This window comes from Dicentrarchus labrax, unplaced genomic scaffold (assembly GCF_905237075.1).
Source record: "Dicentrarchus labrax unplaced genomic scaffold, dlabrax2021, whole genome shotgun sequence".
NCBI lineage: Eukaryota > Metazoa > Chordata > Actinopteri > Moronidae > Dicentrarchus > Dicentrarchus labrax.
Genome location: NW_026136715.1, coordinates 20,070,811 through 20,094,273, shown reverse-complemented (window position 1 = coordinate 20,094,273; position 23,463 = coordinate 20,070,811). Strand labels below are relative to the sequence as shown.

At 39.7% G+C, this 23,463-nt stretch overlaps 3 protein-coding genes across 23 annotated transcripts in view; 1 reads left to right on the top strand and 2 right to left on the bottom strand.

The window, feature by feature from the left end:
* Nucleotides 1-1,747: 1,747 nt before the first annotated feature.
* Nucleotides 1,748-7,009, bottom strand: LOC127378154 (uncharacterized). 4 transcript variants are annotated; one of them, XM_051426838.1, is made up of 10 exons: nt 6,904-7,009; nt 6,710-6,806; nt 6,585-6,609; nt 4,995-5,111; nt 4,354-4,457; nt 4,079-4,127; nt 3,503-3,529; nt 3,244-3,396; nt 2,816-3,090; nt 1,748-2,623 (listed from the first exon to the last, which is right to left on the bottom strand). In XM_051426838.1, exons 2-10 carry the CDS (start codon nt 6,791-6,793, stop codon nt 2,210-2,212), a joined length of 1,248 nt encoding a protein of 415 aa, XP_051282798.1. In that variant the 5' UTR covers nt 6,794-6,806; nt 6,904-7,009; the 3' UTR covers nt 1,748-2,209. The 4 variants fall into 4 exon arrangements, with proteins under 4 accessions (XP_051282798.1, XP_051282796.1, XP_051282797.1 ...); XM_051426836.1 differs by having other exon boundaries at nt 4,079-4,205; nt 6,904-7,008; XM_051426837.1 differs by having other exon boundaries at nt 3,503-3,532; nt 6,904-7,008.
* chdh (choline dehydrogenase) lies at nt 6,896-16,291 on the top strand. Its single transcript, XM_051426830.1, has 10 exons — nt 6,896-7,027; nt 8,295-8,718; nt 8,867-9,097; nt 9,354-9,520; nt 9,657-9,808; nt 10,252-10,381; nt 10,606-10,740; nt 11,144-11,286; nt 12,737-12,839; nt 13,003-16,291. The coding sequence occupies exons 2-10, from the start codon at nt 8,324-8,326 to the stop codon at nt 13,419-13,421; spliced, it is 1,875 nt and encodes a 624-aa protein (XP_051282790.1). The 5' UTR covers nt 6,896-7,027; nt 8,295-8,323; the 3' UTR covers nt 13,422-16,291.
* The window catches only part of cacna1db (calcium channel, voltage-dependent, L type, alpha 1D subunit, b), an 87,860-nt gene continuing 80,366 nt past the window's right edge, over nt 15,970-23,463 (bottom strand). For all 18 annotated transcript variants that reach the window (XM_051426817.1, XM_051426811.1, XM_051426814.1 and 15 more), the window contains 7 exons: nt 22,915-22,941; nt 22,520-22,660; nt 22,091-22,248; nt 21,710-21,822; nt 21,386-21,520; nt 20,567-20,752; nt 15,970-20,349 (listed from right to left, as the gene is read on the bottom strand). In XM_051426817.1, the coding sequence (XP_051282777.1) occupies nt 20,044-20,349; nt 20,567-20,752; nt 21,386-21,520; nt 21,710-21,822; nt 22,091-22,248; nt 22,520-22,660; nt 22,915-22,941 (1,066 nt within the window). In that variant the 3' untranslated portion in view covers nt 15,970-20,043. The remainder of the gene's footprint in view (nt 20,350-20,566; nt 20,753-21,385; nt 21,521-21,709; nt 21,823-22,090; nt 22,249-22,519; nt 22,661-22,914; nt 22,942-23,463) is intronic.

The window sequence follows — 23,463 nt, the reverse complement described above, 5'->3', positions numbered from 1 at the left end:
TTGTATGTCAATTTGCTGTAGTTTTATTGATTGTTTTGCTCATATATCCACCTTCTCATTTCCTTCCACCCCTACATGAGCAAGAACCCAAAGGAAGGAGACACATAGTCTCCTATAATATAGCCCATAGTATGTGATAAGTATATCCTGCCTAGATGAATATCTGTTGATGATGTTGGTTGATATAGTTTTGTACTACTGTCCCTTTTTGTACCAGTGCAGGTTTCTCTTTCAGTTTTTGCAGCAGACCTTTATCTATGGATGGCATGATGAATCTCCAATGTGATATAGCTTATGATGGAACAGTGGGGTTTACATTGGCCTACATTTTGTGCCTTCGCTATCCGCCCAAAACTGCAAAGGTCACACAACAATATTTACAATAACTATTTAAAGTTTAGATAGATAGATAGATAGATAGATAGATAGATAGATAGATAGATAGATAGATAGATAGATAGATAGATAGATAGATAGATAGATAGATAGATAGATAGATAGATAGATAGATAGATAGATAGATAGATATACTTTGGGAAAGCTGGGAAATTGCAGTGTAGCAGCAGCATTACACACAGTTACAGCACAATGAGGTATAGAGAACAACCTAGACATATCAAAAAAGCATATAAAATGCAGTATAAATTTTTTTTATGAAATGTATAAATAAGCGGTATAATAGTAGTGCAAAGTAAAAATATAAGGTGCAGTGAACAGATTAGGTGCTTGGAGACTGTATTGTTATGATCAGAGTTTTAGCTGTTATTGTACAGTGTGATGGCATTTGGCAGAAAAGATTTCCTGTATCTGTCCCTTCGACAGCAGAGCTGGAGCAGCCTGTGAGAGAAGGTGCTCCGCTGTCCGACCACTGTGTGATGGAGAGGGTGCTGATCATTGTCTATGATGGATAACAGTTTATTCAGCGTTCTCCTCTCCACCACTGACTCAAAAGACTCCAGCCTGAGACCAAGTACAGAGCCAGCCTTCTTGATGATTTTATCCAGTCTGTTGGTGTCGCTGGCTCTGATGCTGCTGCCCCAACACACAGCAGCAAAGAAAATGGCGCTGGCAACAACAGACTGGTATTACTGGTTTACTAACTAAAGTATTACTGGTTTACTATCATTAGCCACAATATCCTACTGATTATTCATACCAGAGCAAATAAAGTTATAGCAGCAAAACCCCTGCGTGTATTCAGTTGAACTCTGATTTTTTTTTTTTTATGGACATCCCTTCTTTTGACTGAGCCCCTGGTCTACTGGGCCTCTTGACATCTCCCCAAATAGGATAGTTAATTAATCACTTCTTGGACACATGCATTATACCAAATTAAACAAATACATAATATTGACTTTTACCCATTCTCATCATTTGAACTGTGTACTTATGTAGTGTAACAAACTATATGCAACTGCTGCTATTTATAGCTTTGGCAGAGAGCCCAGTATCATCAGCTGACTTCTTTGATGGACCAAAGTGTTCTCCATATTCTTTGTGAATATTTAAGTATAAGGATTTTTATTGATATTTCTTATTGTATTTAAAGAATACTTCAACTACTAACACAATTCAAAAGGACAACATACAACCATCAGTTTGTATACCCACTTATGTCTACTAAAGCATACAGAGAAGCAGGGTATCCTGGAAACACACACACATCTACTATACAACCAACTCCAGTCCTCACTGTGTACTGTGGGAGAACAGGCAAACTTCTCCACATAGAAAAGATCCATAAGGCCAACATTCAACTTTTGGTTTAATAAAATAAGACTAGGATTATACATACTGTATATTAGACTAACATAGAGATTATACAAGATGATGCAAGCTGTCAAAACATGTTGACATAAAAACAGCATGGTAATGAATAAAATAAGAGTGGTCAAAATTCCACCAATATATCTTAGTTTATAAAATAAACAAAAAAATCCTGATTGTAATATATTATGTAAGAGAGCATGCAACTTTTTACTTTTTTTGCAAGTTTTTAGTTAATAGCTAATTAGAAAATGAATTCTGCTAATAACCACCTGTTTTCTCTTTTGATATTTAAGGATTGCAGATGAAACAAACACAAGTGCCTACGTCCTTGTTTTAGTAACAAAAAGCACAGGTCTATGTCTATCTATAATGAATAAATGCATATTGGGGATAAAAGCATAATGAAAAAAGTCAGTTATTCACCAATTCATAAAGATGCTTAAATAGTGGTGACTACAGATTTCAATGATTCCACCTCTTTCAAAATTCTTTGCTGATGTTCGACTAGCTTTTCTATAGCTTCCCTTAACTTCACTGTACTCTGTTCCACCCCTGGTCTGCACACCAGATTTGGTATCTTCTTGTTGTCCTGATGAAGACTTCTGTACAGCCTGTTCAAGTCCTTCATCAAACAAAAAGTTTTACAAGCCCTCAGTTCCAGTGCTAGGTTACTAGGCCTTTTTTCACACTTCCCGCCCAGCTGCACCACCCAGAACTTGGCCAAGTCATGGGCGCTCTTTGCGTGACTCGCCACCATGTTGAGGATCAGGGGAAAGAGGTCATGAGCTGCAGCTGGGATGGAAGGATCTGGGAGGATGTGGTTGGGAGGGTAGTCACTGGGCTGTGAAGAGGGCTGAGAGAAGAGAAGAGAAGAGAAGAGAAGAGAAGAGAAGAATAAATTACACACAACTACAACAAAACGTCAAGGATTGCCGACTTGGTGACATCATATTACCAATAATACAATAAAAAGTCTCATCAATAAAATCACTCTTAGTCAGACAGCAAGAAACAAGTGATAAATGTTACAGATTACAATCTGTACCTGTGGGCAGACGATGAGCACTCGATCTGCAGCCTTGGCCTGTTCTGCCAACCACCGCATCGGCCCAAGCTCTGCGATTTTCCCCTGCTGCCACATGTCGATAGCCACGCTGCAGTCACCTTGCCACTGCAGGAACTCTGCCAGGGCCACCACGGCCCGCTGGAAGGCTAAATTTTCAGCAGGGTATACCACAAGGACAGGGACAGGAACCACGGGAGATGTAGGCAACATTTTGAAACCCAACGATGTGGCAAATTTGGCTCCACAGTTTTTATCTCGGGGGTAAAAGAAAACATTGGAAAGAAGATGTTAATTAGCTTAGTTAGTTAACCTGTAAAAGACAGGTGAGTGAGCCCATGCATCTGCTACAAGGGAGCATTTTTGCTAATGTGACATTTGTATAATACATTCTTAATCAAAGTACTTACAGATTATGTAGCAGGTATGTACCAGGATCATCAAAACGGCCAGTACTCCAAAGACACCCACCACTATGTTGGTAAAGCTAACATTAGCAGGGACCGTTTCTTTTCTCAATCTTGTTGAGTCTTGTAGAGTTGTACTGTAAGTCGTGCTCTTAACTGGAGTGAAACATTAAAAAAGTATTGTTAAAGATACAATAGTTGTCATAAAGTATTATACATAACATACATGGCCACACATGCACAAGTAAATGAGATTGCTCACCGATAGGAACGATAGGTTTTGGTACATCTGCTAAGAAAACAAGAAGGTTTACATATTTTAATACTTTTAACATCATGCTGCCTGTGTAGAAACAACATAGCATCCTTAAAGGACCAGTGTGTAGAATTTAGTGGCGTCTAGCAGTGTACTTGCAGATTACAACACCCTCGCCTCACCCTCTTGTGCCAAGCTATCAACATGGTGGCTATCAACATGGTGGACTCTATAGAAGAGGATTCACTCCCTCTGTACATAAAAAACTGGTTCATTCCAATCTAACATAACACGATTCTTATTTTGAGGTGACAAATTAAAACATACATACGAATATAGAGATCCTTCTAAATGTTACACACTGGACCTTTAACTGAGATTACAAAAAACATTTATATCTCTTATACATATTGTAGAAATCAAATGTTTTGATAAGCCTTGAACAGCATAGTATTTTGTTATAATGTGCTATTAAAACAGTTTGAATGCAATGTTTGGAGACATTAACAGCCTCACAGTTCGGATAATGAACTAACTGTTGCTGAGTATCAAAAAAGTGAAGAATAACAAAAAGGAACTTACACGGTTTAGGTATGTTAATGTTGAACTCCTTGTAAGCAGAGCCACTCCCCTTTTGAGGCAGAGGGAGATTGGCAACTTGGATGCTGTTGAAGCCATAGCTTACTCTTACTAAATAATGAAACCATTTCTAGATTTGAAAAGATGACAATCATTGCATTGAGTGTAAACCTTTCAACCTCACATTCAAACCAGTCAATTCATTCATTCATTCAAGTTCATGCTGTCAGTTGCTGATTAAACAAGATTATTTCTAGTCAAGGTTCCATCCATGATACCTGCATTGATGTAGTCAGGTTGGCCAAAGGTGGGTTGTATTCACAGTGGTGTGTTGGTTCACCGAGAATTACGATCCTAGTGCCTGTCAAATGTTGAATACTAGCTGCAGAGAGACAGAAAATGTCAGGGTTTATAGAGTTTAAAATATCAGTTGGTCAGCGTTGACCTCAGATATCGACCAGTCAGTGTCCTTCACTTTCATGATAGAGTGTGTAAGTAAGTAAAAATATTTGAATATAAATGTTTTTATCTTCTGCCTTGTGCAATGTCACCTCAATCAGGCTAAAGTCCTGTTTATCAAGTAAATCAAATGAAGAGTTTCTGGGAAAACTCTGTTATCAGATAAAAGTTCGCCTCTCACAATACTTCCTATTTCCAACTTAACGGGATGGTAGTCCCAAAGTTGCAAGGTTGGTTTTCCGCCTGGGGGAGCTAGGGGGAGCTCCCCCAGGCGGAGCACCGGAACAGGCCATTTAACCATCCAAATGATTTCTAAACGGGTTTATTAAGTTGAAATAGTTGCCAAATTCTCCATTAAAATATGTGTTCAATATCAATTCTGAAGATGCCATGTCAGAGAACTGTGTTAAGGTAACTGCCTTGTGTTCACATGTAAAATGTACAACGTGTTATTTCCTACCATCAATGTTTATTGCCCAGCTTATGTTCAGTGTATATCGTTCTTCCCCTGTCAGCAGCTTCACCTTCAAGTCCGCCAGAAAAGATGGAGAGATATGTGTGACAGGAGGGGGTTTACCTGGAACAAGAGATTCACACATTGATAACGTCACAATATTATTATCTGAGATTTAATCAGATGTTCTCTGTAATTCAGATCTTGAGGTTTATTGTACTTTCTGTTCTCAGTTTATGTGGAAACACTGAATGTAAAAACATTATATTCACATTAACAAGAATCTGGAACTATATGATAGAGATTTTAAACCTGAGGTTTAAACAATTAATTTGGAAAAGCATTACTTCATATTGCTTAATTTCAACTAATACAGGCTTGGGAAGCTTTCAGTATGTTTATGACACCCACAGTTTAGAGAACAGGAGTTTTACCCTCACTTACAGCTTTGGCACCAATTTGATAGAATGGCCAGTGGATATAATTTTCATGGAAGAACATTATCAGGTTTTTTTTTATTACTCCAAGAAGAAAATATTTACAGAATGGTAGAGCAGATTCTGGGCAATGCTGGAGATAATGTAACAATTCAATGGCCAGAGATAGCAACAGAAATAAAATCAATAATGGGTTTGAGATGGATTATAGTTTTGGCACCACATATTTAGGTAATATAATCCAACTATCAAAAAAGCAATAACTAAGAAATAGTTAGATAAGGACCCACCAACAAAAGGAGAGTGGATAGCAATAATAAAGGAAATATATCAAATGGAGAAACTGACCTGTTCTCTAAAGCTTTGTATCAATCAATTCCATAAGTATTGGTCCAAATGTTGTATACACATGAATATATATATATTTATAGAAAGAAAGGAAATGTGACTTTTTTTTTCTCCTCTTCACTCTCCTTCCTCTTGGCTGTGGTCTCCTCTTACTATCATATGCATAACGCCTTCATAACCTTTTTGCTCTGATTAATTGCATTACATTTCAGTCAGGCATTTCAACAAACTATCCCTGACAATGCAGTCATTTATAATTAGCGTTTTGCAGTCTTAATAAATTATTTAATGTATGTATATAGATATATTTATATATATATTTATATATATATATGTGTGTCCTTAATGTATTATATGTTGTATGTATATATGTTGTATGTAGATTTGGAGTTGTAACTTAAGTAATTTCCCACTGGGATTATTAAAGTATTTCTGATTCTGATTCTGAATATTTTGTTTTGTGATACTAGTTCAAACCACTGTATTGATTTTTGTGTTTAAACCCCTACATAGCAATGTTAAAACAAATATAAACTGAGGGCTATGATCTTGGATGATACATACACACATACATTATATATAAATCACATGTAGGGCCTTTAGTGCAAAAATAAAGCTCAAATATTGGCCAATTAAAATAAAACTATCAATACAAAATACCAGCAACAAGCTTAAAAGATTGGTCTCTGCAGTGACCAACAGATACCTCTTCATATCGAACAAGCTTGAATTGGGGCTTTAGCTTTTAAACCAACATATTATTGATATTATATCGGATATCTCACCCAGAATAATAAACATCACAACATACCGTAAAATTCATGACACTCCACTTTCTGCAAAAAAGAAAAATCAGAAAAACAATAGATTACTTACTGGTGAATAAATCCCTTTAAACTGAAACAAGAAGGCAACTTGCTGAAGTCGATAACTTACAATTTCCTGTGAGTTCACCTGGACCCAGACATACGAGACAAAAATCAGTGTGACTCCCCTCATCATCATCATCATCATCATCATCAGCAGCAGCAGCCTTAAGAAAACAGTAGAAGAAAAATGAGAGATACTGGCATATTTACAAGTCACAGCATCTTTAAAACTGACAGAGAGGCGTGTGAGTGACCTCCTACCTGCGGGGCACTGGAGTAAACAGTTTCAGTGAGACGCTGACCTTGTTCGTTAACTTATAAATACATCCCGATAAGCCCCGCCCATCGCCGGGTGGCCATCTAGTCCCAGTGCATTACGAGAAAGGTATGTTTGGACTCTTTCTGCTGCTTAACTTCAGTAATTCACCTTATACAGTGTCTTTCTGTCTTTGTTGGCATTACTCGGGCGCCACGTCGGTTCAAATTACACGTAGTTTTTTAAAGTTACATTGAGTTATTTACTGCGGTGTAAACTGCAGCGAGCCTCGTACATCGCGTCCAATAGTTCATCTGAGGTTAATCAAACTAACGGTTAACGTTAGAAATAAGTCTCAATGGCGCTGCCGACATCAGCCTAATCCCTCTAAACATATTAAACACTGTCCCAACATACTTTAAAGCGTGTGGAGCATCTGCGGTGTGTTTTAACGAGCAGAAATATGTCTGTAAATGTAGCTGGGTGCTGGTGTGGACCTATAGACTGACCGATAAGCTAACGGTTGCGAAATTGGCCTTTCATCGTAAACATTAATATTCAGACTGAAGACAGAGGTTAGCATCCTGCTGCTTCACGCTTGTTGGGATTTTTCTTATTTTTTTCCAGTTTATTACACATTTCAGGCTGTTTGCAGAGTTCAGCCTGACGATAAAAGTGCTAGTGAGTATCTGTTTTATTGGTGTAAGAGTGCTGACCTACTTAGATATCCCTGCCTTGTCTTAGCAGAGAAGACTGCACTTTCTCTGTGGAGTAAACGCACTACGGAATAGCCCTTACACTGAATATTTACAAGAGCAGACAGTTTATTGCAGCCTTTGCTCTGAAACCCTTTTACACAGAATAGACTTGATACACACTCCTACACTCCTACACACACACACACACACACACACACACACACACACACACTAACCTTTAACACAAAACAATTACATTTACTTTTAAGCTGACTGTGCAGTGTCTGGGTTTTATCATGATGAATCACTAAGTGAGACTGATGTATAGAGGAGTGTTTGCTTCTTCCTTTTTGAGACACACAGGACTCTATTTGTCTAATAAGATACAGGCATTTGGCACTTGATGACTCAAACAGCAGTGAGTGAACCGTGACAAATAGCCGGGGCTCCAGCTCCAAGTAATTTCTAGTTGTTCCTTTAACTGCAGGTAATTTAAACAGTATGAGCTGAGGCTATGAGGAGGAAAAGGTGTGGCTCAAGTAATAATTAATGAAATGTCAACCAAAAGCCTCCCTGTGCTGTCCCTCAGTGTTTGCGGACATGTAAATTTCATTCAGTTATCAGTTATAGTAGTTTCTGTTCCAGACCCAGATTGCCCCCTCCAGTGTGTCCCTAAATGTTGCTCTTGTTATTTACAGTGAATGAAGAAAACCCTCCCAGAACCAGGATGTTGTCTTTGGCCACGTTAGGCCAAACTGGAGCCCGACGAGTTGTGACCGTGACTCGAGGGAGATTTATGAGGGATGGCAGGTGCCAGTTCACTCGTTTCTCAGAATCTCATTATGTTCCCAGGACCAGACATTTCAGATGCTTTAGTGCCACAGCTGCTCATCTGAATGCTTCATCATCAGCTACGCCCGGTCAGAAAACACCCTCCTACAGTTATGTCATCATTGGGGCTGGGTCAGCGGGCTGCGTTCTTGCCAACCGCCTCAGTGAGGATGCCCATGAGTCTGTGCTGCTGCTGGAGGCTGGGCCTAAGGATATGCTGCTGGGCAGCGTACGACTGTCATGGAAGATCCACATGCCGGCTGCGCTGACCTACAACCTCTGTGATGAGAAGTACAGTAGTTAAATCATTGCAGTGCAGTATAAGGCTACTTTGTTTGCCCTAGTGTCTGTCGTTCATTGCTACACACTAGACTGTTTCCAAGTGTGCATTAACACAAATTACTGCAACACAAATGTATTTCTTTTAATTTCTCCTCAGGTATAACTGGTACTACCACACTTTACCTCAGGCCCACATGGACAACCGGGTGATGTACTGGCCAAGGGGCCGTGTCTGGGGCGGGTCTTCTTCACTCAACGCCATGGTGTACATCCGCGGACACGCTGAAGACTACAACCGCTGGCAGAGAGAAGGGGCTGAGGCTTGGGATTACGAGCACTGTCTGCCTTACTTCAGGAAAGCTCAGTGTCATGAGCTGGGAGAAAACCGGTACCTACCGTTTTATCCTGGGTGATCAGACTGTTTATTCATAAGGTCTGACTGGATGATTGCTGGCATGAAAGTAAATGAGATGTTATCTGATTACTACTTGTACACAACTTCTTACAGAAAGGTAGCACTGCTGATAAGATTGATATCTTTGCAGTATTGATCGTTGAATACCTATAGATTGATAGATAGGTAGATAGATCTGATAGCACTGCTTTCATCTTTGTGACACATTCAATTTGTGTTTTTTGTGTAGATACCGTGGAGGCAGCGGACCTCTTCACGTGTCTAGAGGCAAGACCAACCATCCCCTTCACAAGGCTTTTATTGAAGCGGGGCAGCAGGCCGGATACCCCTTCACCGATGACATGAATGGATACCAACAGGAGGGTCTCGGCTGGATGGATATGACCGTTTATAAAGGTTGAAGGAAAAATAAACTACTATAACTAGGATCTACACATGTTTAACTAATAACCATTGGGAACACTTGTAATGTACACATTTTATGTACCAAGCCTTTCATATTGTCAACATCTCACCTCCCAAATCTGTCCAGGGAAGAGGTGGAGCACAGCCAGTGCCTACCTGAGACCCGTCCTGGGTCGATCCAACCTGAAGACTGAGGTGCGCTGCCTCACCACCAAGATCCTGTTTGACGGCACCCGCGCGGTGGGTGTGGAATACACGCAGAATGGACAAAAGAAAAGGGTAAGATGGATAGAATTTCTATGTTTTAAAAGATTGGGAATAGAAAATGATGTTGTGAAAGGTAATATCACTACTCATGTCTTTATTTATGTAGATCTTTTTAGCTTTTTTTAGCCACACTAGCGAAGTCAGAATTTTCACTTATCTAGTAAAAAAGTCAACATTCATTGTTTTCTTACTTTCTTGTGTTATCCATGACATTTTCAATAAATATGCATCTGCCTGAGTGGTTGACCTATTATACATATCATATCATAAAATCAACACCTTCACGGTTCCCGGTCAATATATTCAAATGACTTCCGCCATTAAGGTTGACATTTCCATGTTATAATTATGATGAGCATTTATCTCACAGCACTAGCACAAAAGCATCTAGCGCGGTTGCTGACTTGCAGTCTTGTTAAGTGATTCACACATCAGTTTTCCTGCTCTTTCGTCAGGTGTTTGCAGATAAAGAGGTAATACTGAGCGGAGGAGCAATCAACTCCCCACAGCTTCTCATGCTGTCTGGGGTAGGAAACGCTGATGACCTGAAACAACTTGACATTCCTGTTGTTCAACACTTACCGGGTACATTTTGTGCACTTAGAGATGTGTTTTGTAACCCAGGAGGTGCAGGAGTTATAGAGTTATTTAATATAAGCACATTAAACACATCAAACACCCAACATGGATAGATTGACTTATTTTTACCCATTTCACACTTTCAAACAGACCAGACCTGGAGTGCATGGTATTATAATGACTGACATTCATGCCTCTCTTTGTCCTCTCCTCTTTCTGTTGTTTGTCAGGTGTTGGCAGTAACTTGCAGGATCATTTGGAGCTGTACGTCCAGCAGCAGTGCACTCAGCCCATCACCCTGTACAAGGCCCAGAAACCTTTCCACATGGTCAAGATAGGCCTGGAGTGGCTCAGCCTGTTCACCGGTAACCAAAGGCACCGCCACATGCAAATGACAACACACACATTGTTCACACGTACTACAAAAATAGTTGTTTATATCACTGAACAAACATTCATAAAAAGGAGTTAAAATCATTTGAAAATCCCCTTCCTTCAAGTCAATTTCACTTAATCTGTTAATAAAACAGGAACGCACCCATTTGCTATTTGACCACAGCTTGTACGTCACAGCTGGTGTCTATCACAGCATTTAAAGGTATCTTTTAATGGGCATTCTTCATCAGGACTCATGAATCATTGTGTGAAATGTGATGTTTACTTGGACAGAGTACAAAGTGGGCAAACTGCCATAAACACTAACAGTGTCTGTATGAAGTGTCTTTCATGTATCCCACCATTTCACTTACCACAATGATTGTTCCATAGGCTATGGAGCTACAGCCCACTTGGAGAGCGGAGGGTTCATCCGCAGTCGGCCACACGTCACACACCCCGACATCCAGTTCCACTTCCTGCCTTCGCAGGTCATTGACCACGGACGAGTTGCCTCTAAGATAGAGGCGTATCAGGTGTGTGTGGCTTGTGTTTAGGAGACGGTCACTGTGTTTTGTCATTAATACACAGGTCATTTGCCTTTGACTTCACATGGTGTGTGTGGCAGCTTTCAGGATGTATGATTGATGATATTGTTGCACAGGGAAATGTGTGACTTGTGCATATATGTTGTTGTTCCTGTATAGACTGAAACTGATAACACCTTCACATAATGCACAAAACCACAAAGGAGTGTTTATACACGTTGTCCATTCCATTAAAAACCACAATTACCACAGGTGTTTAATGAAACAAAAGGAGCTAGAGATTTCCTGAAAGCAGTTGCTCAATGTTATTTATAGCTTCTTTCAGAGTACTGTACCCACCAGGAACAAATAAAGATTATGTCATCGTTACCAGTTTTTATGTACGCTCCAGAAATCAGGCTTCTGTTATACTGCATTTTTTTAATTTGCAAAGGACTTATGAATACCATTTGGCATAGTGTTCACCTACCTAGACCTAGAAAAGATAATAAAGCAGTGGGGTTTTTTAAGTGTGAACTGGATGTAGGCGTAGTCAAGAACGAACAGTGGTTTCTTTACTTTCCCCCCTCACACAATATAGAGTCTGATGTTTTCCAGGAATAGATTTTTGAAGAAACTCTTGATTTATCTGTGTAGCTGCTCCTGACGCGAGGGGTTTTTATTGCACAGAAGAAGGTTTAAAGTATGTGTGGTTTTTTTCTGAAATCTGGAATCAGTTCTCAGAAAGACCCAGAAGTTCTTTAATAAATGTACTGCTCTACTGATTTTTATATTTCCAGAAATCTCAAACACTCTTCTAACCATCTGGATGAAATATAATTTAGATAAAAAAGATTTTAACCCATTTCTTAAGTTGGGTCACCTTTTTTTTCATCCAAACAAAGACGGTAGTTTTAGTTTTCATTGGTTTTATTATCTGTTATGCTTGTCTATATTGTTTTACATTGTATTATTTCATTTTTCACACAAAAAAATTTAGGTTTATGTTTTTCTTGTGCCCTCCAAAAAGGAAAAACAACAAAAACAAGGAGATATATGTGTCATTTGCTGCTGTCTGGATAAGAAATACAGTGGCAGCTTGAGAAATAGGTTAGATAATGTTTTATTGTGCAGCAGACAGGCTATGTTATCATCCAAGTGATTGTAGAGTCTGAAGATTCTGAGACTTCAGGAAAGCAGTAAGTATTATTAAACAGCCTTGTGGGTGTTTATTATTATGCTCAGCTCCGTGGCTGCAGCGTAAAAATGGTAAAACATGAGATGCACAAACTGGAGCTAAAGCCATACACACAGAAAGACATACTGGTTGCTGTAATCATTCTTCCTCTCATCTTCATTCTGGCAGGGAAGCTATACCTTCTAGCTTGACTACACTGTGATTATTGATTAATATAAAACATATGAAACATATTAATGAGTGATTCTGTTCGTGACGCAGGTTCATGTCGGACCAATGAGAAGCGCAAGTATCGGCTGGATGAAGCTGAAGAGCGCCAATCCTCTAGATCACCCGATTCTGCAGCCGAATTATCTTTCCACGGGTAAGATTCAGTCATGGATCAGTACCAGATTCATCAAAGGTCTCGAGAACTTCACTCTATCTCCCAAGAGAATAAACTTTCTGAAACCTCATTTGTGAATTTCAGTTGAGTTTTGTAGCACATTCCTAATCTATTAGTTTTTATCTTCTTTATCTCCTGTTAGATATTGACGTGTGGGAGTTCAGGGAGTGCGTCAAACTCTCCAGAGAGATCTTCGCTCAGAAGGCCTTTGACATGTTCCGTGGGTCCGAAGTCCAGCCCGGTCCTCAGGTCCAATCCGACGCCGACATCGACGCTTTCGTCCGCCGTAAAGCTGACAGCGCCTACCACCCGTCCTGCACCTGCAAGATGGGCTCACCTTCTGACCCGATGGCAGTCGTCGACTCCAACACCCGCGTTCTCGGTCTGGAGCGGCTGCGCGTGGTCGACGCCTCCATCATGCCCAGCATCGTCAGCGGCAACCTGAACGCTCCGACCATCATGATAGCAGAGAAGACTGCTGACCTCATCAGAGGTCGCCCTCCTCTTGTCGACCCAGAGGTTCCCGTGTACCATCCGCCGACACTCAACACACAGAGATAAACCAAGAGAGCGAGGAGCTGAAGGAGAGGAGTAACAGCCGGCGCCATTCAGCACTCGAGTAAAAGGGTACGTGTGGATCAGAAAGAGTTCACAACATAATCAGTCATTAGACAACAACAGCAGTGTATTGTGTGTTTGATCGGGAGCTGATCACTTTGCCTTTGATCTAATATCGTAAATGAATAATGTGAGCGTGTTGTCTTGTTGATTTGCACACAACATAGCGTATCAGTGTTAGATGTGTCACTGTTGCACACTATTAATTATGAAGGGCTGATCTACATGATCTAAATTAAAGGCCATAATGGTGTTGAATGCAGTTGATTTTAGCAGTTTACCTCTCAGACATCGTTTATGTCTTAAGTAATCTTAAAACTAATGTGATGAAACTTTCAGGCACCCTGATAATGGTTCTTTCTCCTGCTTAGTTTGGGAAGCGTTCAGTGACTAAAACCAGCTTTTAGCTCAGGTTAACTGAGGTGACTCCTCAGATTGGACCAGCCAATTCAGTTGATTTTACTTCTAATTTGGCTAAACTTTATAGAATTTACTTACAACCACACTAAAACCCCTTTTCTTGCCTCATTGTTTTAAAGTTAGACATTTATAAAGTTCAGCCGTGTGCTGGAACTTTCTGATGGCACGATACGGTTGCTAGGAAGATTGCTGAGCAATCGCAAATCCACTGCGAATGTAATGGAAAATGCTGCATTAATATGACTTAATTTGCCTAGTATTGCCTTGTTCAATATGAACAATGCCCCAACTTTGATATGTTTGTATGTGTTTTGTGTTAGTTGTGTTGCACACTCTGAAGTTGATATGACTTACAAACTGCACAAGACTACAGTCAAATATAAGCCATATAAAACAGCTGCAACACAAACAATGCCTTAACCCTGCTTCCCATTAAAACTGACACATGTTTTCAATGTTCTAGTATCACAATGGAAGAACGTGACTTCTACCACAACAACAGAACAGCTATATATTATAACTCACATGCTTTTTAAATGCCTTCTTTTTTTCACCCCACTGCATTTCAAAACCACTTTCTCATCAGCCTTCATAGATTGCGATTTCAAATGTTGAGTGATCGTTGTTGTTGCTAAGTGACTCATTATCAGCAACCCTTGGTTTCAGGCAGAGTGTTAACCCAAGCAGTCTCAGTAGCAGTTTTTGTTTGTCTGGCCAGATCATTTATCACCACCTTCCTGAAAAAATGCAGATTCAGCCGCTTGACAAAAATACTGGTTTGTCGCACACACTAAGAGAGATTTCACACTAGTCTTTTTGGAATTTGGTCATATACATTGTTTTTAAACCCAGGTTAAGAGAAACCATACCAGACTCAGTTTAACTGTGGTAGGATCCATGTGCAGTCACCAACTTCAATCCTCACTCCCACAGGAAAATGTATGTGTATTTTTGTGGTGAAACCGTTGTTTGAGGTATTATTGTATTGATGATGAGACAACAGTAGAGATAAAATGCCTAAGACAGTTGAGAATTTTTCCTAAGAACTCTTGGGCTCTTTTTTACAGCCGTGCCTGCATAACTTCCGCCTTTTCCTTGGTACATGCTCATCACCGATCTTGTTTTCTGGCAGTTGTAGCGCACAAGCACACACTGCTGCTCCAGACAAGTGGATTGTGGGTCAGAACAGTAGTAAAAAGTGATGACAATCGAACGCACAAACCTGGAGTTGCCTTTTTGCATTGCCACCAAACGTGATTTTATATCACAATCAAAGTATTGACATGAAGCAGTTCAAGTACCAATATTTTTAAATAGTCTTTGTGTAGTCTTGCATGCGTACAGGGGAGGAATAAAACTGATCCTCTGTGTGAGCTCTGTCATGCTGTTGATTGCTTTGAGTGATCTTTTTCATATATAAAGGTATTCCACCTTTTGGTTCAGGCCAGTCTGCTTGTGGTTTAATGTAAGTAGCAAATTATAGCTCAGAATATCCAATCTATAGATACTGTGTTAAAAATACTCTTGTATGTAAAATATACACTATAAAGCAAATCTTTAGCTTTTTTAAATGTTTTGTGGATGTTTACAAAGAATCTTTTGAAGATGATTATGTATACCTGATCAGATAATACCATTGGTGCCTCTAGAATCATTATGTTCTGATGTCAATGTCAATTACCGTAGATATACAGTATGTGACTGATGAAGTCTGTTCCACTTTGGTCCAGCCAGGACTAATATATGTTGGTATCTTCAATCTGAAGTATTGATTTAAATCATTTTTTTGTTATCAGCTCTAATGGAATCAGCACAGTGCCAGAATGCATTATAATCTTATTAAGCATCGCACTACACTATGAAGTATCTTCCTTTCTGTGACAATTAATGTTTACATTATATGCAGTGTTGTACGATATTACTTGAATTTTTAACTCATTTGTGTCCCAATGAAGGAGTAACATGTTGATTGTAAAGGGAAAACTAGTGTGAAATTTCTTCCAGCCTTTATGTTTGCATGTGTTTTTTTTTTTTTCCTCTTGATTGTAAACAAACACTTTTCAGACCGTCCTGACCTTGTCCTCGTGACTTTATTCAGTGATCCTTACAAAAATCCTCAGCAGGTTAATTTCAGGCAAGAATTCAAATGTACAAAACAGGGTTTTTGTTTTCCATTGGTACAAAATCTATAATATAAGGTACTAGAACTTATGCTACAAAGTAGATGGAGCTATATTTTTTAATTTCCATACAACAAATGGGTAGAAAGCAGAAATCTTCAAGTTCATCACTTATTTTTTTTTACGAACACTGTACAGATTTCATACATTGTCAGTTCACCTGTAAAGCAGTGGAACAGTACAAAAAAATAAAGCTGTCAGTCGCACAACAAAGCTTTGTGTTGTTTTTTTGTCACTACAGTTCTCTGAATAAGTCTAAATTTGGATGTATTTGGATAGTTGTACTGTGACTAAAGCGCGGATGAGCGTTGTTTCTGTTGCTGCTGGACTGTATAGTCATGTGCCAATCAATTTAGATTTCATTAAAATAGTTATTTTTGTAAAAACCAATCAACGATAACAATAAATGACTCATTTCTTTCTTATTTAAAAAATGGTTTTGATCTAGTAATTAGTATCTGTTTCTCACTCCTCAACATGTAATTTACATCAGACAGAAGCCGCTGTAGGAGTTGAAGAAAACATGGCCGGCTCTTGAGCAGGAGGGCCCGATGTTCAACCATCACAGGTTTGATCCCTGCAACAACCATAGAGTCCAATCCGACTGCACAGGACACTGCAGCCCTGCATTCTATGGGGTGCTTTATCGGCTGCTCGCCTGCTCAGAAATGTGGGATATGCAGCAACTATACAAAGTGTAATATGGCTTTTGAAGTGCTCCTAATTACTAAAATATTTTTCAAATTGTCATCAGAATCCAAAACTGAATTACTGGCTGTATTTGCACAAAATCAATATATTTTAAAATGGTAACTGGGGGATTGTGTGAGGGATTTTTTTTCAGATGTTGGTTCAGATTTCAGTGCTACACATACTAGAAGTCACCTGTCAATCAAACACTGGAGATGACTTTCCTGTCTTTGGATATGTGAGTCTCAGATCACCATTAACCAGTCCTAATTTTGCCCAGTCAGATTAATCACTGCAGAAAATGATTTTAATTACATTATTACTACTTTAAATACCTTTTCTTCAATTTTGTGCAGATGCGGCCTTTCCCACAGTTTTCCCTGACACATTAACCAACACACCCGGATAGGTACAGAGGTATTAATAACATTTGTCAAAAGTCTTAATTAAACACAATGTCCATGCAGTTAAAAAATGCATAAGTCATATTTATCAGCTGTATTGGCCATTAAAACCTGTATGTGTGAATCTTCCGGACAGAAGAAGGAAGGAGTGCATTTACAGTACATATTCCAGATACCAGCTCATATCCTGCTGTACGTTAATCTTTATATCTATATTATCTGTATGCAAGACAAAAAAATAAAAAATCAACAGCAAACTCTTTTCAATATTGGCATCAACCTTTTGTCATTATTGTACACATGAAATGTGTATATGTCAACAACATGAAAATGAAAAGTAATCGATGCATCTGGAGTAATATTTGAATATTGATGTGCCTGTAAATGCACTTAATGATCCCTTGTTTTGGTTTTACATCCGAAGGAGCCCTTTGATAGCACAGAGCAAACATGTTGCCCTGATTATTTAAACTGAGGAAAAACTTGCCCTGCCACAAGCCAGTGTTGGTTTGTAAAACTTGACCTGAAGACGTTATTACAGTTGGCAGTGGTAGACAGTCACTGGTTAGTGGTGGAGCAAATGTGAAGGTGAGAAATGTTGCTTCTCTTCAGTGTTTTTATCTACGAGCAGGTTGTGAAGTTCTCCCTTCACAGACAACAACTGTTTTAGACATCTTGCGCACTTAAACTGGCATTGAAACAAAAAGGACTCCTACATAAAAGGCAACATCTAACATCAATCATTTTCATTTCATTTCATTCCAAAACACACAATATACACCCAACAGCAATATACTGAATTTCTATATTCAGAAAAATATAGTTTTGCTTGCTTTCTGTTGTGGCATTTTAAATATACAATATGTAGATGGTGACAAATAGCAAATATGTGTCAGACCTTTATGTTCCAGATCTACTTACTTCATCGGCCACATCGTGAAACAAGCCTGAGAGAAATTACACTGCTCAGCAAGTGAAACTCAAATGTGACGTGCGATTCACAGAACTGAAGTGGCCTGAAGGAAAGCTTACCGGCTACAGCGGCAGTAAATATGACTAGGGTCAGACAGACGATCCTGTTGTGGTGACTTTGTGCTTCAGCTATGAGGAAGGAACATCTGGATTTCCTTTTTTTTTCTTGTTGTTTTTTGTTTTTGTGTGTGGTCATGAGGAAACATATTATTAGTCGATGTCTCATGCAGCAGTTTCACAACCCAGACTGGTAAGACCGCTGTACCACAGCATTATACTGTATTTGTCATACAGAAATATAAACCTTTCCTCCACAGTTGTTATCATTCTCAGTGTGAATACTGAACTTCACGTTCAAAAAGTCTAAAGCAGGTCTGAGTAAAGCGAATCATTGCATATTCTGATTGAGTTTGTAACAATGAAATGGTCTCTCCTCACAGTTTTCAAGGGGCTTTGATATAAGTTAAGGATCATCATGGAAACAAGTCTGTGACATTGTGGTATCCTAAATTTGCCTTTATTTTCAGGGTGTTTAAAGTAATCAAGTCAATATAATTGGTGTGTAATTAGTGTCTCTGTTGTTGGTGTAAGGGGGGGAAGGACTTACAGTATGTTTCTCTGTGTGTCACATCAGTGTGCAGTGAAACAGAAGGATATGCCTGAGGACAAAGTCTTTTTTCGTTGATATGTGATTTCCTTTTCAAGTCAAGTACCGAGACAAGCAACGTTAAACCCTGAAACCCTGAACTGTGAACCCAGAGCAGCTCCTAGATTCATACCTAGCAGCTGCGATGGCTTTGGATCAGCCTGATCGTCACTGCACTGAGAGCAGCAAAAAACAGAAAATAAAATCAAGTTGTTTTGTGTCATTTGAGTCATGGAGGTCAAAATGTAATGTAAATAACAGCAGCAGATCAAAACTGCATCTGTTATCGTGACCACGAAAGGTTAAATCACACATTATATACATGAAATGAAACTCAGCTAACTCCTGGAATCACTGGGTAGCCATAGACATTTTGCTGCAGGGCAATGCAGCTTTGCAAAGCCAGCTTCACTCTTTGGAGACTAGATCAATGTGAAATCACTCCCACCAGTTTACAGCTGGTCTGTCACTGGTCAGTGCTTCTGAAAACGTTCAGTCTCTCATCACTGTTTTCAGTAAAACCACACACATTTCATACAGTGCAGTCTGTAAGTGTTTAGAATGGTTTTATGTTTTAGTGGCTCCTCATTTTGAGTGAACAGTGTATGTGGTCTTCATACAAAGTCGCACAATGTCAGGATACAACAATGACAGGCTCACAGTCCCAGTTCACCCAGTATGGATGCAAACACCCTCAAATTAAAGCCTTCAAAGTTGTCGTTTCATTTCAAATCCAATATGCTGCAGAAATATATGAATAAAGAAGTACCAACAGACTGCACACATAACGTAAATGTTATCACATCATCATAACTGTGTATCAACTCTCCATTTTACCAAACTGTCTGACTTTCAGCTGCTGGATGTTGTTAGTAAGACTAACTTCACAAGCTGTGGGCTGGCTCTGTGAGGCTGCCAGGTTATTCTGCTCTCCCAAACCATTGTCAATAATAAAGAAAATAGAAAACAACCTCTTGGAAGTATCCTGAATTCCTGCTAAACGACAGGCGTGCTGGCAGGCAGATTTTCGCTGTGGTTTCAAAATCTGCTGAATGTATCTCTTCCGTGAATCCATCCGTTTCAATTCTCCACTCCACAGAAAGAGAAAACAAGGCACTTTGTTCTCTTATCCATCCATGTTTTACATGTTCTGTCTATTGCAGGATGCACCTGAACAGAGACATCCCCTCACTGTGGAACAGTAGTAGAAATCCAATTGAAAAAACCTAAATAATCCCATGTGTGAGCCGCTGCTATAGCGACGTGATGCATATCATCTCATCTGTTAGGTCCTCCTCGCATTTCACAGCCACGTACGGCTCCTCATCGCTGTAGTCACGGATACTGCGGTCTCTAAGATGCGCAGTGGCATGTGGGTCCGTGCTGACACTCCCCGTTTCACCAGTGTTGCTGTTATCCATACTGCCGTTCAGCAGGTTGCTGGCAGCGCTGTCCATCTCATCAATGGTCAACTCGCAGGCGTCTGCGATTTCATGTTTGGTCGCTGACACAAACTTGGGGTCCCTGGCATATTTCCCCAGACCCTCAGAGATCAACACCTGAGAACAACAAGTGAAAAAAATATTATATCAATAAATTCACTAAATATCAGTCAAAGCAATTATCAAGAGGTTTTTTGACATTGAAAATAATAATTACATCCTTCCTCTAAATTACAGAATGACTGTGATTTATATGTATTTTTAATTTCCACAGACAGATATTTTTCAGATGTGGCCTGTGATCCATGGATAAAAGAAATGTTTTTTTACTCACAGCCTCCACCAGACTGTTGGCACTGCCTCTCTTCTGCAGAAAGTGTGGGCAGCTCTCTGCAGGTAACTGCAGACGGGACGGAGAGTGGCTGCGGCTGGGAGGACCTTCCAGACCGTCTGTATACCACGAACTCCTCTTCACTGCGTTGGGGATGCTGCCGACGCTGCCGGAACTGCGCCAGTCCACCTGAGTACACAGACACACACACACACACACACACACACACACACACACACACACAGACATGCATGTTTTTACACAAGACACTGATTGAGATGCTAATTTTATAAATGAGATCAGATTGGCTGGTAGATATAATGGCATAATCAGTATGAAGAGTAATCAGAAAAGCATTCACACATTTTCACTTCTACAGTAAACATTTTTTCTGTCCTCACACTCTCTTACTTGTCCTTATTAAGAGAAGAAGAAAGTAAAATTAAGATAAACCACTTGTTTTTGGGACGTTCCTCCGTCTGTCTTCCTTTTTTTCAATTTTAGCCCACTAAACCAGAAATTAGCACATTTTTAAACCTTAAAAATTCATTTAAAATCAGGTCATACACACACTTTCAAAAGATCACTAAAGTTTAGGCTCATCTTTAAGTCTATCCGGTTTTCAAACCTGTGAAGCTTAATAAAAACTATTCTACATGTTTCACCAACATTGCTGTGAACAACCTTTAGACTTGGGTGAGGACTGTTAACATTTACTTTCACATCTAAGGCAATATTAACCTAATCTTGGTAAAATGAAAGACGATCTGTGGTTTATCTTAAAATGTGGTCTTTTATGACACAGTTTATCACACATCATACTTGTATGAGTGGTGTGTAGCAGGGCGAGCAGTCATGACTGATGGGCGAGGCAGGTGGCGTGGCCCAGGAGCGAAGCGACCGTGCAGGAGACAGGTGGTAAATTCTGCTGGCATCGAGACCGGCCACCGCCATTACCTGATGTTGGATTTCCCAGGTCACGACAACAAAGAAAAATCAATAAAGGCCCACATGGGGGTAGGGAGAAGAGACAAAACAGGCCTCTTACTTGCTATTCTTGTAACAATTGTGTTTTGTTACAATATTGTATATGAATTTATCACAGTATTCGTGAACAGAAAAAGGTGCATGTGTGTGTGTGTCCACCTGTTGCTGCACGAGGTGTAGTGGAAGAGCTGTGCAGGATGGAGAGGCAAGGGCCTCATCCTGACTACTTCTTCTACGAAGACACTCAAAACTGAATGTTGGCCTGTTTGAGGCTGAGAGAACACACAGGAACCGAAAATGATGATGAATGATGACTGTGACAATCCTTAACTAACAAAGTTGTTACATTAGTAACTTACAATGTGCAATTACATTTGATTATAATTAGATATGTGTAATAAATCTTTAAATACTGACTTAACGATCATTAAGGAGAAATAATTTCATCTGAATAACATAAAATTGTCAAACATTAAATCTGACAGTGTCGGGGAATCACAATCACCAAACAACTGTAGAAGTTATTCAATAAGTTATCACCTTGAGGTGAGGGTAAAAACCATCTCCTAGGCGAACGCCTGCCATCTTGGTAGATTGGCTGTTGGTCATCGTCATAGTAACCATCAGACTGGTGGTCATCCCTGGAGACCTCAAGGTCAAAGTCTCCCTCTGCATCATGCTGGTCCTTATTGGACAACCTGTGAAACAAAAAGAGCATTTCTTTATCAAAGTGATCCAGCCGAAGGAATTATTTTCAGTGTTGTATAAAAAAAGAGACTAGAAACAGGTAGCAAACAAGTAGATTGATATTGTGTTGTTACTGGTGAGCATTGCCAGGGATGCACCAAGTGCTCATTCTAGATATATTGTAGAAGAATGTAGCTGCCAGTCAAGAGAGAAAATACTTGTATAAAGTCACATTAAATACAAACATGGCAACAGTCCACGTGGTGGAGTGTCAGCTAGTACCTGTCCCTTTTGAGCATAATGTCATCTTCGTGAAACTCTTCACCACTGTAGTACTCTCCCGACCCTCGCTCATCATCGCTGTCCCCTCCCCCTGGCTCCTCTCGACGAATGGTGGGGTAGAGTCCACCGCTGCTTTCTGACCTGGCATCGAAATTTCAATGATACAGTGAGTCAAATACTGATTAGTGCAAATTTGACAATAATACATATGGGAAGGGTGTCTTCAGTTGCTGTTTGTTGGAGGTTTATTTCCCCACAGTGCTCGTTCACTATCACGTATATTGAAACTTCTTTGCCAGTGAGAAGTTTTCACAGCATGTTTTGTGACACACCCGCCACCAAAAACAGCTTAAAGTGAAATTAAGCTCTGTTAAGTGGTGACATCATGCACATACCTAATGTAGGCCTCATAGTAGCGCGTCCTGCTCCGAGGACGGGGAGGGGTCAGTCACACAGGCAGGGGTATTTGCAACAGGAGGGCAGGAAAGGAGAGGGAAGAGAGGTTGCATGCAATGACAAAAGACAAGAAGACACAAATTAAAACGCTTACAAGAATAGATTTTTGTTTTGGCAGAGAAGAAACAGTATGAATAGTAACGGCCGAATAGTACCTGACTTTAAATTATGAATAGCTTCATTCTAAATGTGGCTCACTTGAGACTATTACATCAGTAGGAAGTTAAAATGAAAACTGTTGTCAGCAAGGTCTGTGAATGACCCAAAGTAACCAGGACTTTGTTTTGGGACGTTGCTTTTACTTATTGAATTATTTAATGCTGTGAGCACAATGAACCATATTCCATCCACCTACAGTGTATCAAGTATGTATCTGTAAACTCCCATTACCAGATAATCTGGGTCGAACATCGGCACAGACCAAGGTTCTGGACCCGATGTCTCCTCTGAGTGTCAGGAGGGGTGAATCTAAGGTAAATAAGCCAATA